Raw genomic sequence first — 16,220 nt, forward strand, 5'->3', positions numbered from 1 at the left:
ACCCGGCAATATTTCACTATCTTCGAGAGGGTTCTTCATGTAGAGGATGACCTCAAAGCTGTAATGGTCGCTCATGAAGCTATCCGACCAGAGCTCGAGGCCATAATGGCAAGGAAAGAGCGACTAGTCGATCTTGATCGTCAAATGCTGAACTTCAATGTCAAAGGTCGGCTGTTGCTTCTGAGCTTAAAAAGGATTTTGAGTCTAATAAACCTTGACTAGTAAAGTACGTAACGGGCGTGAAGCGTATACAACAACTACAACTCAACAAAAAAAAAAAACAAGACAAACTAAAGTTATGATGGGCGAAGTAAGGTGGCTAGAATTGAAAGTCACTTTTGAAGCTTTTCTTCCTTCGACTCCTTAGGATTTTGTCTTTAGTTGTAGGCCGGTTGACTATTTGTAACTTCACTTATACGCCCCCTTCAAATCAATGAAATAAAATATTTATTCTTGCATTTCCCAAGTGATTGGATAATATTTCTTTAAGAATTTCCCATTGATTGGTAATTTATGAATTAAACCAATTCGATCCTTGAGGTGTATGCCCATTGTCGCGAACTTTGTGGATGACGAATGGTCCTTCCTAATTCGGTGACCATTTCCCAAATCTAGGGTCTTTAAACCCCACTGGTAACACGGTTTGCCATTTTAATTCACCTTCGCCGAATCTCTTTTGCCTAACTCGTCAATTATAAGTTCTTTGGGCAATCTTTTTCTGCGCCACCAGTAAGTAATAAGCATCGAGCCGAGCTTCCTCCAAGTTCTCCAACTTTTGCCTCATGGCCTGACTATACTCGGCACTAAACAAACTGATTTGTTCGATAACTCGTAATGAGTTTATGCTTAGCTTGACTGGTAGCATCGCGTCGTGTGCATAAGTCAATGCATATAGGGTCGTCCCTGTTGTTGATTAGAGTGAAGTTCAGTATGTTCATAATGCCTCGTTTAACTTCAAATGCCACATACCAGACTTTTCTTTTATCTTTTTCTCAAGGATACCGATTAAAACTTTATTACTTGCTCCAGCTTGTCCATTTGCTTGTGGGTAATATAGCGTGGATTGATCGAGCCGAATTTTCAAACTCATCGCGTATTCTTTAAACCTTTTAGTTGTAAAAATTGTGCCGTTGTTCGTTATAATTTTTTCCAGTATGCTGAATCTTGTCATGATGTTTTCTTCTACAAAATTACAGACATTCTTAGAAGTTAACTCAATGTATGACTTTGCTTCAACCCACTTGGTGAAGTAGTCTGTTGCAACAAGTATCCATGCATGCTTTGCTGATCCGGAAGACAGTGTAATTTTACCAATTATATCCATGGCCCATCCTCTAAATGGCCATGGTTTGGTGACCAAGTGAAGTAGTTCGGTTGGGACTCTCTGTATGGGCTAATGGATTTGACATTATACACAACCTTACACGTATTCAATGTAATCTTTCAATATACTCGGTCAGAAATAGCCGTGTCGGCGGAGCAACCACCATGTTTTACATCCAGATTGTTGAGCCCCGTATATCCCTTCGTGTACCTCTATAATAGCTTAGGCGGCCTCTTTTGGGCCGAGGCACAATAACAACAGATCGTCTTCACTTTGTCGATATAACTTATTCTGGTACATTACATAATTTGTGGCATGTACCCTTGTCTTGCAGTCGTGGTTGCTAGTAGGATTATCAAGATACTGGATAATTGACTTTCTCTAATCGTCTAGTAAAGTCTCGACCATACAAATATCTATAGGATCATCTTATTCCAACAACGAAGGTAAGGACATAACTCGTGTACTGATCACATGGTCGTTTTGGAGAACATGCTGATTAACCAAGGCTAGGTGTGGGCATCGCACTACTGGTATGACCTGGCTTAGTTCGCCCCCAGAAGTTGTGCTCTGAGGCTATTTGAGCCAACTCGTCTGCGTCTGTATTTCGAACTCATGAGATGTGCTTGAACGTAATGCCAGCAAACGATTCGGCTAAATAGTTGACAACCATATTATAGGGCGCTAGAGTACAATTCATGCAACAAAAAGTCCTATTGAGTTGGTTAATCACAAGTTCCGAATCGCCAAGGACAAGTACGCGGGTTGCCTTTAAGTCGTGAAGGACATTAAGGCCAATGATAAGGGCTTCATATTCGGCCTGATTATTTGTACAGTCGAAATCCAATTTGAGATAGAAATACCATCAGTAGTGATCAGGAGACTAGATGACGATTCCAACGTCGGTCGAGGTCGAGGTACTAGAGTCGTCAAAATACATTGTCCAATAATTATCACATGTTTCCACCATCCCAATTTCGACGTTGTTGCCCCAAAAACCTTATGGGGAGGAGTGTTCAGCAAAGAAATCGGCCAACACCTGTCATTTGATAGCTTTTTAGAGCACGTATTAAAAACTAAATTCGGACAGCGCCATTGTCCATTTCCAAATTCAGCCTTTTACTATCGGCCAAGTAAGCATATAGCGAATAACATCTATTTGGGTGATGACCTGATTAACAGAAGGGAGCATGTAATGCCTGAGTTTAGATGTAGTGAAGAACAAAGCCAAGCAGAGTTTCTCGGCGGCTGAATAATTTATCTCAGCTGAGTTAAAATTCTGGCTAAGATAAAAAATGGCTTGCTCACGCCCGATGTCATTGTCTTGTGCAAGAAGACAACTAATAGATTCCTCGGTCGCTGAGATATACAACTTAAGAGGTTTACTGCGCCGAGGTGGCATAAGGACATGTGGGGTTGTGAGGGAGACCTTGATTTGCGTGAAAGCATCCTGATGCTCTTTATGCCATTCGAATTTGTCAGAATCCTTAAGTTTCAAAAACGTGGAGAATGCCTTCAGTTTTCTTGCCGAGTTAGAAATAAAACGGCGGAGGAAATTGATTTTGCCGAGTAAAGATTGTAATTACTTCTTAGTTGTCGGGAGTGAAGCATCAATGATCGCTTGAGCTTTATTCTCATCTACCTTGATGCCATAATGATGTACAAGAAAATCCAAGAAGTTGCATGTCAATACGCCAAAGGCGCATTTGGTAGGGTATGCCACGATGATTTACAAGAAAACCCAAGAAGTTGCATGTCAATACGCCAAAGGCGCATTTGGCAGGGTTCATTTTAAGGTTATGTTGGTGCATTCGAAGGAAAGTTTTCTGAAGATCATTTAAATGTGTTCGGTGGAGCTTCGATTTGACCACAACATCATCGATATGTACTTCAACGACTGTACCAATCAGGTCATGAAAATAAGTATTCATAGCACATTGATATATGTCACCGATTTTCTTAAGTCTGAAAGGCATGACGACTCATTCGTAAGTCCCGAGTGCCCTAGGGCAATGAAAAACGGTTTTGTGGACATCGGTTTCAGCAATGAAAATCTGGTTGTAACCAGCATGTTCGTCCATGAAAGATAACATCTCGTGGTTTGCTACAACATCAATTAATAAGTCTGAAATTGGCATTGTATATTCGTCTTTAAAAGTTGCCAAGTTCAAATTACGGAAATCAGTGCAAATACGTAAAACACCGTTTTTCTTTAAAACTGGGACAATACTTGCCAACCATTCGACGTATCAAGCTGTCCGAATAAAACCAGCTTTGAAAAGTCGAACGAGTTCGTCTTTTATACTGAGCTGAACTTCGGTCGAGAATCAACAGGGGGGTTGGTAGAAAGGTTTATAACCAGCCTTGATGCATAACTCGTGCTCGACGAACGTTGGGTTTAGGCCAGGCATCTCATGGTAACTCTAAACAAAACAATCTTAAAATTCTTTGAGTAATTTACAAAGCTCATTTTTCATAGTTTAGGGCAACAAAGAACTAATAAACAAAGGCCGAGTCATCGGTCGTTCTAACATTTATTTCATCCAGTGAATCTTAGACTTAGGATCGGTTGTCTTCAAGCTCGACCGGGGCAGGTTGGACTTTATCAAGTGACAGGATTGGACCATTGTCTTATTTGACGAGGAACTCAACTAAGTTCATGTCAGAATTTGGTTGCTTGTAAATAGTATACCAATAGGCCAGTAGGCGTTCTATGATAGATGAAACTGCAGCTCGACGTCTATCTTGTTTAGTATCTGACATTAGGATTGTCAATTAGGTTAGCCAACCCGAGTCTTGCCGAATCCTGGTGAACAATATCAGCGCCAACCCCGATATCTTTCTGATCTGAGATCCGAGTCGGCCGTCCTTCTTCATTAAAACCCTGTAGGGTGATGTAGCTGACATGATTATCGTAATAGCGAGCCTGGATCATATTAGCTTTGAACGGCTGGTTATCGGCCGGATGAACGACGATTGATTTGCCATCCTAGAAGATGAGGACTTGATATAATGACAAAGGGATACAACTAGTTTGGTGGATCCACTCACGACCGAGCAATGCATTATACTCGATCTTTCAATTGACTATAAAAATATGGTCATGTGATTTTGTCTTGCGATAGTCATTTACAAAGGAAGCATTCCCTTAGTCTGCGATTTGTCACCGACGAAGTTGTTCATGGTTACCTCTGATGGGATGAGTTCGCTGTTGGATCGTCATAGTATTTTCATGATAAAAACAGGCATGATGTTGACTGTTGCTCCATAGTTGACAAAATTTTTGGACACTAGGTATCCTTCAATATGTGTCGTGACATACAATGGCTTCAAGTGATGAATGTTAATGGATGAAGCATGAGGAAATAGTTCGACAAGAACTGAATTGAGTTTATCCTCTTTGGTTATTAGCTTAACTTCTTCAGTGGCCACAAAATCGACTTGTGTAGCCTCCTCGGCAACCACATCATCATCTAGGAAATTTGGTTGAGATGTGGTTGGTTGGAACTCTACAAGTAAAATGTGGACCATGTTGATTTCTATGTTGTCAAGGACTGAAGGGCCCATCAGGTCATGATCTTCATCCTCTGGATTTTCGTGCGAAATATCTTGCTCATAGGCATCACTCGCTCGGTCATCTTCGGCTGCAGTGACAACATGCTTATGCGGTATGGCTATCGGAGCAGTTTCATGTTGAGTTTCGACCTTTGGCTCGCTGGTGTTAGAACTTGGTCTTGCTCTTGTAAAGCCTTGCAAGACTGTTCCTAGTATACGATGCGGACGTCTCTTATGTCCAGATAATCATCTAAACAAGCCACATGTTTTATTTTATCGGCTGTAAGGCCAAAAAGGGAAATGGCCGAGAAAAAATCAGTATATGGGTTTACCTCAAAACCGAAAACTCGAGCCTTGTGTATATGTTAGAACTTAGCCTTCATTCTTGGATCCGTGATTTTTTGGATGATCTACTCTGCATCAGGGCAGGTTTATGCCAGATCAAGAGCTTTTTGACATACTTTTGGCAGGCAATACAAGTCATTAGCCGAATGCTTCTTGTGAAACTTTCGCATGTACTCTAAATCTTCACCAAGAAACGGTGTCATGCTCCGATCCGGACATACGTCCCGGATCGACACGCGACGTCACCAATACTCATATATCTAACATACCTATCTCTGGGATATGGCAAATCACAACTTGAGAATCAAATCTCATAGTAATTTTTTTCGTATACTTTATGGCTGCATCTAACCTCCTCGTTAGACTACCTACGTACCCTCATTAGGGATCAAGCCATTCGTAGTTCACCTTTGCTATAACTCGACACATAACACAGTCTGTTCAAGCCAAAATGCATAACATTCCTCAATCAAACATTTGGGCTTGACAAGCATGAATTATTCGATTCAAACTACATAACAACCCGCATGACAGTCAAGGTTTCTATTTCATCCATCATATAAATCATTATGTTTCAACATAAAATCGATATTCATATCATGTAATATATCAAAGAATCAATAAAGCACAATTGTATCCTTTAGTCGCATTGATCATTGATCTAATCATTTTAAGAACAATCATATTCAGCATCCTTCCACAATCATCTCAAGTAACTCGTTCCATGATATCAAAGAGGCACGATATTAACATTTAATTATGTAAATCAGTCAATTAGATCACATCTCAATGCTCAAAATTAATAAAGGACTTCTATATAATTCTTTGCCTAGATTTCAAGTAATAACTTGATTATTCTAATTTATATTCACAAGATTTATTGTGGGTAATTCTCATTCACTCGAATCTAGGGTACAAGTCTAACTTATGGAAATGAGCAAAAGTAGGGATTCCGGACCACTCAACAGAATCCAAAACTATCAATCGGTTTCTCGCATGTGAAATTAGTGTCATTGATCACAATCTATAAACATCAAATATGGAATCATGCTTTATGAAATCATAATCAAGTCACTGACAACTTCGAAGGAGTCACCCAGACATCTAACAACTTTCTAATTCAAAGCACAAGATTTTCAAAATCCATCATTCATATGTACATTAAAAACTAGGGCTAGAGGGACGTAGTTCGGCCGAAGCCTACATCTTTGAAGCTATCTCAATCCCAACTCAATGAAACCCAAGGTGGATACAATCCTGGACCATCACTCAACGAAATCGCTGAGTAGGAGGGATTTCAGACCATCTCTCAACGGAATCTGAGTGGATACGATTCTGGACCATCACTCAACGGAATCGCGAAGTAGGAGGAATTCCGGACCATCTCTCAACGGAATCCGAGTGGATACGATTCTGGACCATCACTCAACGGAATCGCGGAAGGCTAACAACCATATATACAACGGCTCAAAGAAATGAGACAAGCACAAGTTATTTAATTTACAAAAGTTCAACCAAGGGAAATAAGGCACAAATACTAAATTTAGAACGAATCAACAAAACGGGAGATGAAACCATATCGAAGCAACAAATCCCCATCACCGCAGGTTAACGGTCTACCATTAGTCCTCACATTTCATCACAACACGCCAAGCAAACCAATCAAACCATATTTCAATATATACATGTCAAATCTCATTTCATAAACTTAAATCAATGTTTCAGTATTGGAAATAACAATTCAATAGAAACATATTAATAAAACCAATTCATATCCACACCGGATCATAATTATGAAAACATGGGTAATTACCAATATCACATATATTAAAGTCACCCACATTTTATCATATCATACCATCTATGCACATCAACCCCCCTTTCAAATATGCAAGTCAAATCACATATCACAATCCTCATTAGTACATAAGCCAAATCATGTTTAATAAACATAGGTCTATGGCTAAATATATAAAATTCACATTTCAATAGAAATCATATTTATAAGACCAAATCATATTCATAAATGATACAAATATAAGAAATTAAGATAATAATCATATTTCATAAATTCAAGTCGTTATCTAACCAATATAGGACCACTCGATGTTCACTAGTAATTCCCTAAGGTCCATAAACAATATCTACAATAGCATACTAAAATTTGGTGTCGATTCAATGGTAAGACCGTTAATTGTTAGAATATTCAAGTGGCGGACCTTATCGAAAATATACTCAACCAACAACATTTCATAAATCGAAAGTCACACATCGGAAAATTCGATTTTTTCCAAAAATTCTCAAATTTTACAAGAATGAAGATCTCAACAAGTAGAGTAAACTTTATACCAGTGGCCAAGTCCAATTTGGCCGGGAAGGCCCCCAAATTGGCTTGCATCGGTCAAAACCCTAAGGTGGGTGTTCTTCAATTCGGCTTCCTTGGTGTTCTAACGCCCCTGCAACTGATTGGGTTTGTTCCTGGGTCCAAAAGAAGTTGATCAAGGGTGATGGTGAATGGTGATACTCACCGGAACGACGAATCACCGTCGAGAACTCCCGGGTTCTCCGGTGGAATTCTACCCGAATTAAACCTTAAAATCTTTGATTTTTTGTGGAGATAAAAGGAGGAAGGTAGTTGAGCAGGTTGCAGGTGAAAGAGATAAGAAATCAATTGAGAAATGGTAGAAATTGGCCGGTTTGAAAAATGGCTAGTGGAGTACACTGGTTCAAGAAATTGGGGAAAGAAAATGTCAACCTCCATGTGTTGGTCCTTTCTTATCCTCTAATAATCTGATTGGTCCCCATTCACTTAACCTTTAACCCATATGTGGGAATTAAATAATTTCCACAATCTATAGTTCACAACTTCAAATGTCCGTAACCATACCGTTATAATTCGGACTCGTAAACGGCTTTCGCTTATGCGTTCGTGGATTCGAGATCTATTCAACAATATAAATTGTGACCTTGAAAGGTCTACAGATTTTAAATAATTAATCTCCAAACTTCAAACTTTGTAACTAATTTAATTAATATCTTGATTCAAACAAATTAAAATAAATTCTCAAAAAAATAATATAAAATCTCAATAATATAAATACGTAGATTATAACAGTGAAATCCGGGAATAGGAATTTCACAAACGGCGGGTGGAAGTTCCATCGGACTTTAATTAATGGCTATTATGAGGGTAGTGGAGGAAGTTTGCTTTCGGCTTCCTTCCGGAAATGCTCGAGGCGAGCTTTCATCTCTCTAGGTCGAAGGATGAGCTTGATTCGCTTCTCGGATTCTTCAATTGTGGTTTCAAAATCTCGATTGATCACCTTTTTACCTTAAAGCAACTCGGTCATGATCGCTGGAAGCTGTTAGTCATCTTCGATATTCACCATTTCTTTCGACTGCCATTTGGTGACCGAAGTGGCTTGAGCTGTTTGTTGGTGAGCTATACAGTTTATTCTCTGTTGGTGGCACTTTTGCGACTTGGATAACCCATTATATACACCGGTAGGGGAGTTGTAGCTATACTAACGCTGGTCGCGCGGCTCAAGTGGCTTGAAGGTTCACTGGTGATCCTGAACTGTAGAGTTACGCATGTAATAATCTTCTTTGTAAAATGGCGCGTCAAAATCAATGCGCCGTCTGGCCGAAGACGGCTTGTCATCATGTACTTGAGGGTCGAGCCTATAAAAAACTTTCTGGCATTGGTCTGCACCGAGCATTTTTTTGAGATGTCACAGCTACAGGTGCCAATTACTGTGCTTCAGCCAAATGTGGCTTTCCCTTCGGCTCAATTATGATGACGTTTGATTTGCACCGACTGCATAAAACCATTGGCCAGTCAGTTTCCTTCGTGTTGGAATCCGACATTGACCCAACATAAGCTGGGTTTGAAAAGTACTTGGGTGGTTTGTTCGAAGAGAGATCGATTTTCAATCGTGGCCTAGAGTTCCGCTGAAGGACGAACTGTGTTTGGACAAACTCAACTTTTCCTTTCCCTTCATCCTTGGGTAGGTGAGCCTCTACCATGTTTATCGTCGCCGTAGGGAAAAAATCAATGTCCATGGCCATTTGTTTCTCAGGAAACTTGAGCTTACCATTGTCGATCTACTTTGAATGACATCGCAAAATACGACACAATTATTTGTTGTATGCTTGTTCGAGTTATGGTATTTGCAATATGTTTTTCCTTTCAAGTCTTCAACCTTGGGAATATTATGACATGGCCGAAGCTTGATAATTATTGCGAGCAATAACTAGTCGAAGATGGCATCACCCTTAGTGATGTTGAAGGTGTAGACTTTTTTCATTTTGATGGCAGCTTTCACAGGGGCCGAGCGAGTTTTGACATCTTTAGAGTTAACGTGAGCCAACGCTTTGCAAACATATGGTTTGTCAATTACTATCTCGACCGATCTATGCTGGCATACTAGGACTCTTCCTCTTCGGCTGATCCATAACTGATCGTAGGGTTCTTGTAGATCATGCCTCGGGATGAGGACTTCGAGATCTTTTCCTCTTGGAGCAAATAATCATATTGCTCGACATGATGAGCTAGTTTGTACATATCTCAGAAGTTTACCCCCAAGAATTTTTTTTTCTACTCCACATCCAGGCCATTCAAGGCAATCCCAACAAATTCAACTTCAGGAAGAGGTTCTCAGGACCAGTTTCTGGCCGATTTAAACCTTGTAAGATACTTCATCGGTGACTCGTTAGATGCTTGAGCCATCCTGGCCAAAGAAGAAACTGACTCTCCAGCGAAAAGATTGAAGTTTGAAATCTTGAATCCCTTAGGATATTCGAATCTTTCTACAAAGGTTGGATATGGGTGAATAAATTTTGGAGAATTCAGCCCTATTTTTAAGGCCAAATCAATCATTCTTTGGATTTCAACCATGTCAACAGACGAGACGCCATTTATGCTCCTTGGTCAAATCCGTCCACTCTACTACTTGATCTACCACTTTTCTCCAAGTCAATCATTTTGAGCTGAGCAAATCATGTCTAGGCCTGTATCGCTGATAAAGATTACTTTTTAGAAGAAGCTGCTTGGATCGATTAGAGCATCCAATGTCATGGACTTTGCTAACCAGAACTTCAAGCAATTTATTGTGTGCAACATTATTATCACGTATTTCTTCAAGTATGCTTTTACCTCTCATCACAAGCCTCCGCTAGTCCCTCTACAAAAATACCTTTTGTCATTTTGGTAGGGATTTATGAATCATGAGGCTGACTGCCGAGATTAACTTTCTTTTCTCAGTGTGTCGCACTTGTGGCTTCGGTTGCCACGGTAGCAGGAGGATTCTATGCCTGTAACAAGCCATCTTGTCATGGGTTTTAGACTGGAAGATTAGTCGTCGATTTTCCCATGATTGTTTTCTTTTTTATTGACCGTGTCTCAATGATCATAAACTTCGTAGCTTTAGCACTATGTCTCATTAGGCGTGACAAAATGTTGACCCTAAAAACTACCAAACCTACGTGTCGCACATGCCGAGTAATTAATAAGCTAACTATGTCCTTCTTTTGTGTGCGGGGTGTGCTAACTCGTCGGCCGAGTTCAACCGGAGAGTAAAATATGTTGATGTCGCGTTGGGCACGCTGCTAACTTCTCAATCTTGCGACTGCGACTGAGGAAGGAACATGTCTCGGCCTTTAGGTTCTAGAGCCTAAAAACAAGGCTGTTAGTTCTGCAAAGTTCAAAAATCATCGGCGTTGGGTTTGGGCTCGGTAATTTTATTCGTGAGAGTATAAGTACGCCGAATTGGTACTAGACTATATGGACACAAATACTCGAAAGAGATAAATGTCTTGATCGTAAATGTGGTTCGATCGTCGGAATGTTGAACTCTAAAATGTCTTGTGAATATCCAATCATAAAACAAAACTTGGCTTTCAATATGTTGAGCCTAGTAACCTGGTAACACCTCACTTCGCCGAGAAGGCTGATGAGATGACCTCTACTAACAAGGATTCGAAAATCCTTCTCGACCAAGACTTGGATAAATAACCAGTTGGCCTCGAAGCAGTACTGTCTATCCAAACTGAAGGTGCTCCTTGGTCAGCTGATTTTACGGCTCCAGTGTTGTCTATCCAAACTGAAGATGTCGCCAGTTGCCTTCATAGTGCTGTTTATCCAAACTAAAGATGTGTTGGCGGGAAAAAAAGGGGGAAGAGGATAAAATCTCAAAGGCTGTTGAGAAGTTTTGCGCAGGTCAATTTGTGTGTTGATTTGGAGGGGTTTGAATGATGCACTCCCTTCTCTATTTATAGTAGCGTTATGGCTGAACTAGAATTATACTCGGATTAGAATTCCTAAACCCAATTTGATTAGGTTTTGGCCAATCCTAGCTCTAATAGGACTTTGAACCAAGCTCCATAATGAACCAGATTCATCCCCTAATTCTAAGCATCTTCAGCTTTAAGACTCCTTGTTGCACTAGGGTTCGACTTCCTCACTTTTATCTAAACCAATTCTTCTCGCAATAGGATTCGACTGACCTTGACTAGACAGCCCATAACAAGATTCTAGATGAATGCTACTGGGTCAAGAATAACTATAAGCTCGGCCCAAAACAATATTTTGGGCCCAAACAATAATATATAATTTTTTTTAAATGACATTGTATTATTAAACTGTGATGTAAAATTGTAGTAAACACTTGCATACAATTTCTTATCATGACTATCAGTCTCCATATTATTTATGTGGAAAAAATTTGTAAAATTATTCATATTTATTATTTTTCTTTAATAGAGCATTATTGGGTCAAGTATTTGGTACTTGATTGGTTTATTTAAGAGAAATATTAAGGAGATTCTTTCAAGGTGGAACTCTTTATGAACTCTTTCTTAGCTCATGTTTTTTTTTGCACGATGTTTTATGATGTTGACCTGAAGATTAACATTAAATTGTGAGATGGCAGAGTAAAAAATTTTGCTTTTGAAAGTCTCTTTAACATTTCTCTTTTTGAAACATAAGGTCTAGTTAATGAGTGATGACAATAAGATACGAAATCGAGCAAGCGAATATGTTGGATCATGCAGGAAACTCAAATCTCAAAACAATTAATGTTCAAATGTTAAAAACACACACACACACACACAGTGGCAGATGCATTGAGGGGCAAGGGCCGAACTTCAGTGAACGTCCATGGATACCTTGGATGTTGACCCTCCGAACTTCGGTGAATGTCCATGGATACTTAGGTGCTGCCCTTTTGAAGATTAGAGTTGGCTTCATACATGCCCTCCAATTGACTTCAGGCCTACCAAGACTCGGTAAATGTCCATGGATACCTTGGGTGCTGCCCCTTGCATACATTAATAGGTGTGTAATATGCCTTTCCAAATGACTTCAGGCCTACTAAGACTCGATGAAATGGCGATATGCATGCTATTTCTAGTAAAAAAAATTGCGCACTGGGCACACTATTCTCACTGACCCCCTAATATTATTTCCTAGATCTACCACTGCACACGCACATGTTATATAATATGGTTATTTAGCTATGCTTTGTGCCGACATCCAAAAGAAAACGATGTTATTTTGAAGTTCAAGAGTTTGTGTTACACAAAGTTATTTTTGTAGACATTTTCTCGTTTTTTTCTTGTAACCCAATAACACATGATTTCCAATATACATGATTTTCCATTTTGTTTATATTTTGAGACTAATATGCTGATGCAAATTATGTTAATTAGGTTTTTTAGTTGAGATAGTGTGTTAACCTTGTTATATGGAGTTTGAATCTCTTTTTTTTATTTTTTTTAACTAATAATATTATCTATATTAAAGGAGAGGGGATGTGTTTGGCATCACGATGGACTAGCAATAATGTGGTTCAAATACTCATTTGGCGAGAATCGAATTTAAGACCTCTCACTTACAAGTGAAGAAGAATATCACTAGACCATAGTACTAAGTGACATCAAGCTCGAATCTCTTATTTTTAAATTAAAATAGTTTAGTATATTACTCTGTAAGAGAAAAACTAAAGTGTTGGTGGATGTTCTTTTGAGTGTGAGCAGGGCCGAATCTTATCAAGGGCCATAGGGGCACGCATCCCCTCTCAAGTTTTTGGCCAAGGCGGTTTAAGCAGGCATTAGGATCCTGCTTAAATCGCAGTCACTTTTTATCACTTGTTACGACATCAAATCGGACTATGAAAAATAATAATCTATTTACCACCACCACTAATTCTACTACTCGATCTTCATCCAAAACGGCAAAACCACCATGAGGCGGATATAAAACAAACATTGTAAATTGATTTTGGCAACTCATGAAGAAGAATTTCCTAGTCCCATATGTCTGATAAATTTGACCTCCCAGCCCTATACAGGAATGATTTAATAATTGTTATTGACACACCAAAAATATCATTATGTACTCCTCACAAATGCATTTTTCTTTTTAAATATAAAAAGTTTGAAGTGCAACAATGAGAATTTTGGAGTATCAATAACAATTCCCTATAATCTATCTATTTGTTCACTACAACAATACTCACCCTAAAGATACAATTAAAATGGCACAAATTGTAGGAATGTACGCTAAACACACTATGGATATGGGTTGGCCAAGTACTCAACAAAACGACTCACTTAAAATAGAAAAAAGATTTGGTGTTGCACAGTCTTTTTAGAATTCCATTAGGACTAGCATCTGCTATAGTTTAGTTGTGCCCTGTAAACTAACTTTCTAGCTTCGCCCTTGCTCTTGAGCATAATGAATTAGCATGCTTAAGAATGCAAAGCCATTATTGATGAAATCAATAAGAATGCTTAAGAATGCACTCCAAATCAATAAGGAAAGTGATTTCCATATACGCTTTTCTCTTCTGCATGTCTGTTTATTTCTGATTCGGACTGAATAAATTTTAAAAAAAAAATTATAGGGTAAAAATAGTATGAATGTGCATAAGGAAGAAAAGGTGTCCCGAAAGTATTAACCAAAACAGATAGAAAAATGGAACTTACCACGAGAAACCCAATATCTACTGTTCTGGGCATTCTGGCCTCCATGCAGATGAGGTAACCGTGATGGAGCTAGCAAGGCCATGATTCAACAAGGACAATGATGGCAGTACCAATTGTCCGCATGAGAGCCCTTTCCCTCACCACGGAAAACACCCCTCTTAACTGTTAAGATTACTACCATGCATGCTCATCAATTTCTTCACTCTTAAGTCTTACCCCAACTGGTAATACCTAGCTAGCTCCATGTAGGGATGACGCCCACCACGTATTCAACCAAATTCCCCACCCGAACTTTGCTGTCTTCAACCCAATTATTACGTTCCCGCTCCATAACCCGGCGTCTTGCTGGCCGAATCAACGATTACATTTGAGTTTCGCTTGGATACAGTGTACCGGTTAAGTACATTAATAAGAAAGACAGTGACGAAAATGGTCACAAATAAAACCTACTTCAATAGAAAGGTTATAAATCCACTGTACTCTTTCCATCGTAGAAATACACCGGCTATGTAACCGACCCTCAAGTAATTTGAGTTCGGTGGGATAGGATTCCAACTTTTGTGTGTGTGTGTGTATGTGTGTGTGTGAGGGATGCTAGCTCACTCGCTCCATCAGCTGCTGCCTTCAAATGCCGACAGGTGTCACATCATTTTTCCCTCAAAAAGTCAATGTGGTTATTTTTAATAACCAACTCTTTATACTTATTTACCCACTTACCACTTAATTAAAATAATATTTTCATTCACTAATATGTGTCCGGGCGTCTTCTCGTCTTCCCACCTCCTCCTCCCACGTCACCCATCAGCGTAACTCCCCCTCCCCTCTACTGCGCAGCCCACCACCACCACTATTAGCCCACTTCTTCCCTTTCCCTCCCGTTGACGGTTCAACTACAGGGAAAAACGATATGATGTTGGAAATTGGCCGAAATGATTATATTAAAAATTCTAATTGCTTCAACTAATCGAAAGCAAGTATTGACAACATACTGATCAAATATTGACAATAATAACGATCCATCAACAAAGCGATTATTTTTGTCAATTGAGAATGGTAAATTGATGAATTTAGCCAATTTTTCATGATTTTTTCTAATTTTTCTTCAATGGTACATACCATTGAGTGAAATGAGAAATGAAAAGCTGAGACTAAAAATAGAAGAACTAAACAGTTGTGGAAATAAAATATAACTACTAAGATACTCGTACCACAAAATGCTATCTAAATACTTATTTTAAGTTAAGTATTCCAATTGTTGAATGATATCTTTTGAGTATCTGATTGATATGTCGCTGATATGCCATTAACATTTGGATTTTGCTAATTCAACAATTGAAATGTATAAATTTATTAGTCCATCCAAAATAAAAACCTATGTGTGGTAATTAAAAAACAAAACAAAGAAAATTAAAAAATGAAAAAACTATTGTAGGCATAATTTACTGAACAATTATGGAGGCCATTTAGAGAGAGGGTGCGGCATATAGAGAAGAAGAGAGAGATGTGTAATTTTGGGTGTGTTGTATTCCACCCCTTTGTGCCTTTATTTATAGTAGTAGGATAGGTAAAAAATTTTCCCTTTAGGATTAAAACATTTAATAGGTAATCTACTCCTAATAGGAATATAAAATACATTCCCATATCTACTAGGATTTACACAATCACATTCATATTCCAATAGGACTGCAACACTCCCCCTTGAGTGTGTAAATACTCAAGTAAATGGCGCATTAGGTCTTCAGTGATGAAGCAAGTACAGTTGATGAAGTCGTCGGCACAATTAGCAAATGCGAGTCTCAAATCAACGAAAAAATGCATAAAAAGTAAAACTCACAAATCCTCGCTATGGTAAAACCCAAAGTGGGAGAAAAACCCATAGTCTAAAGAGAAAAGTGAGAAGCTGCATTAAGTCAAAACTATATGTCTTTTGGACACAAGTAGAAGAGCTCACAAGGGTATGATCAGCCCAGGATGGGTGCCTCGTTAAAACCTAGTTAGGTAGCAAAAACCC

General features: G+C 39.0%; 1 protein-coding gene across 1 annotated transcript; it reads right to left on the minus strand.

The window, feature by feature from the left end:
- Nucleotides 1-688: 688 nt before the first annotated feature.
- LOC125473354 lies at nucleotides 689-1,324 on the minus strand. The gene is made up of 2 exons (XM_048576036.1): nucleotides 1,003-1,324; nucleotides 689-903 (listed from the first exon to the last, which is right to left on the minus strand). Exons 1-2 carry the CDS (start codon nucleotides 1,322-1,324, stop codon nucleotides 689-691), a joined length of 537 nt encoding a protein of 178 aa, XP_048431993.1.
- Between the last annotated feature and the right edge of the window lie 14,896 nt (nucleotides 1,325-16,220).

The sequence above is a fragment of a genome, unplaced genomic scaffold, assembly GCF_019419815.1.
Source record: "Pyrus x bretschneideri cultivar Hongxiangsu unplaced genomic scaffold, Pyrus_bretschneideri_v1 Contig83, whole genome shotgun sequence".
Classification (NCBI taxonomy): Eukaryota; Viridiplantae; Streptophyta; class Magnoliopsida; order Rosales; family Rosaceae; genus Pyrus; species Pyrus x bretschneideri.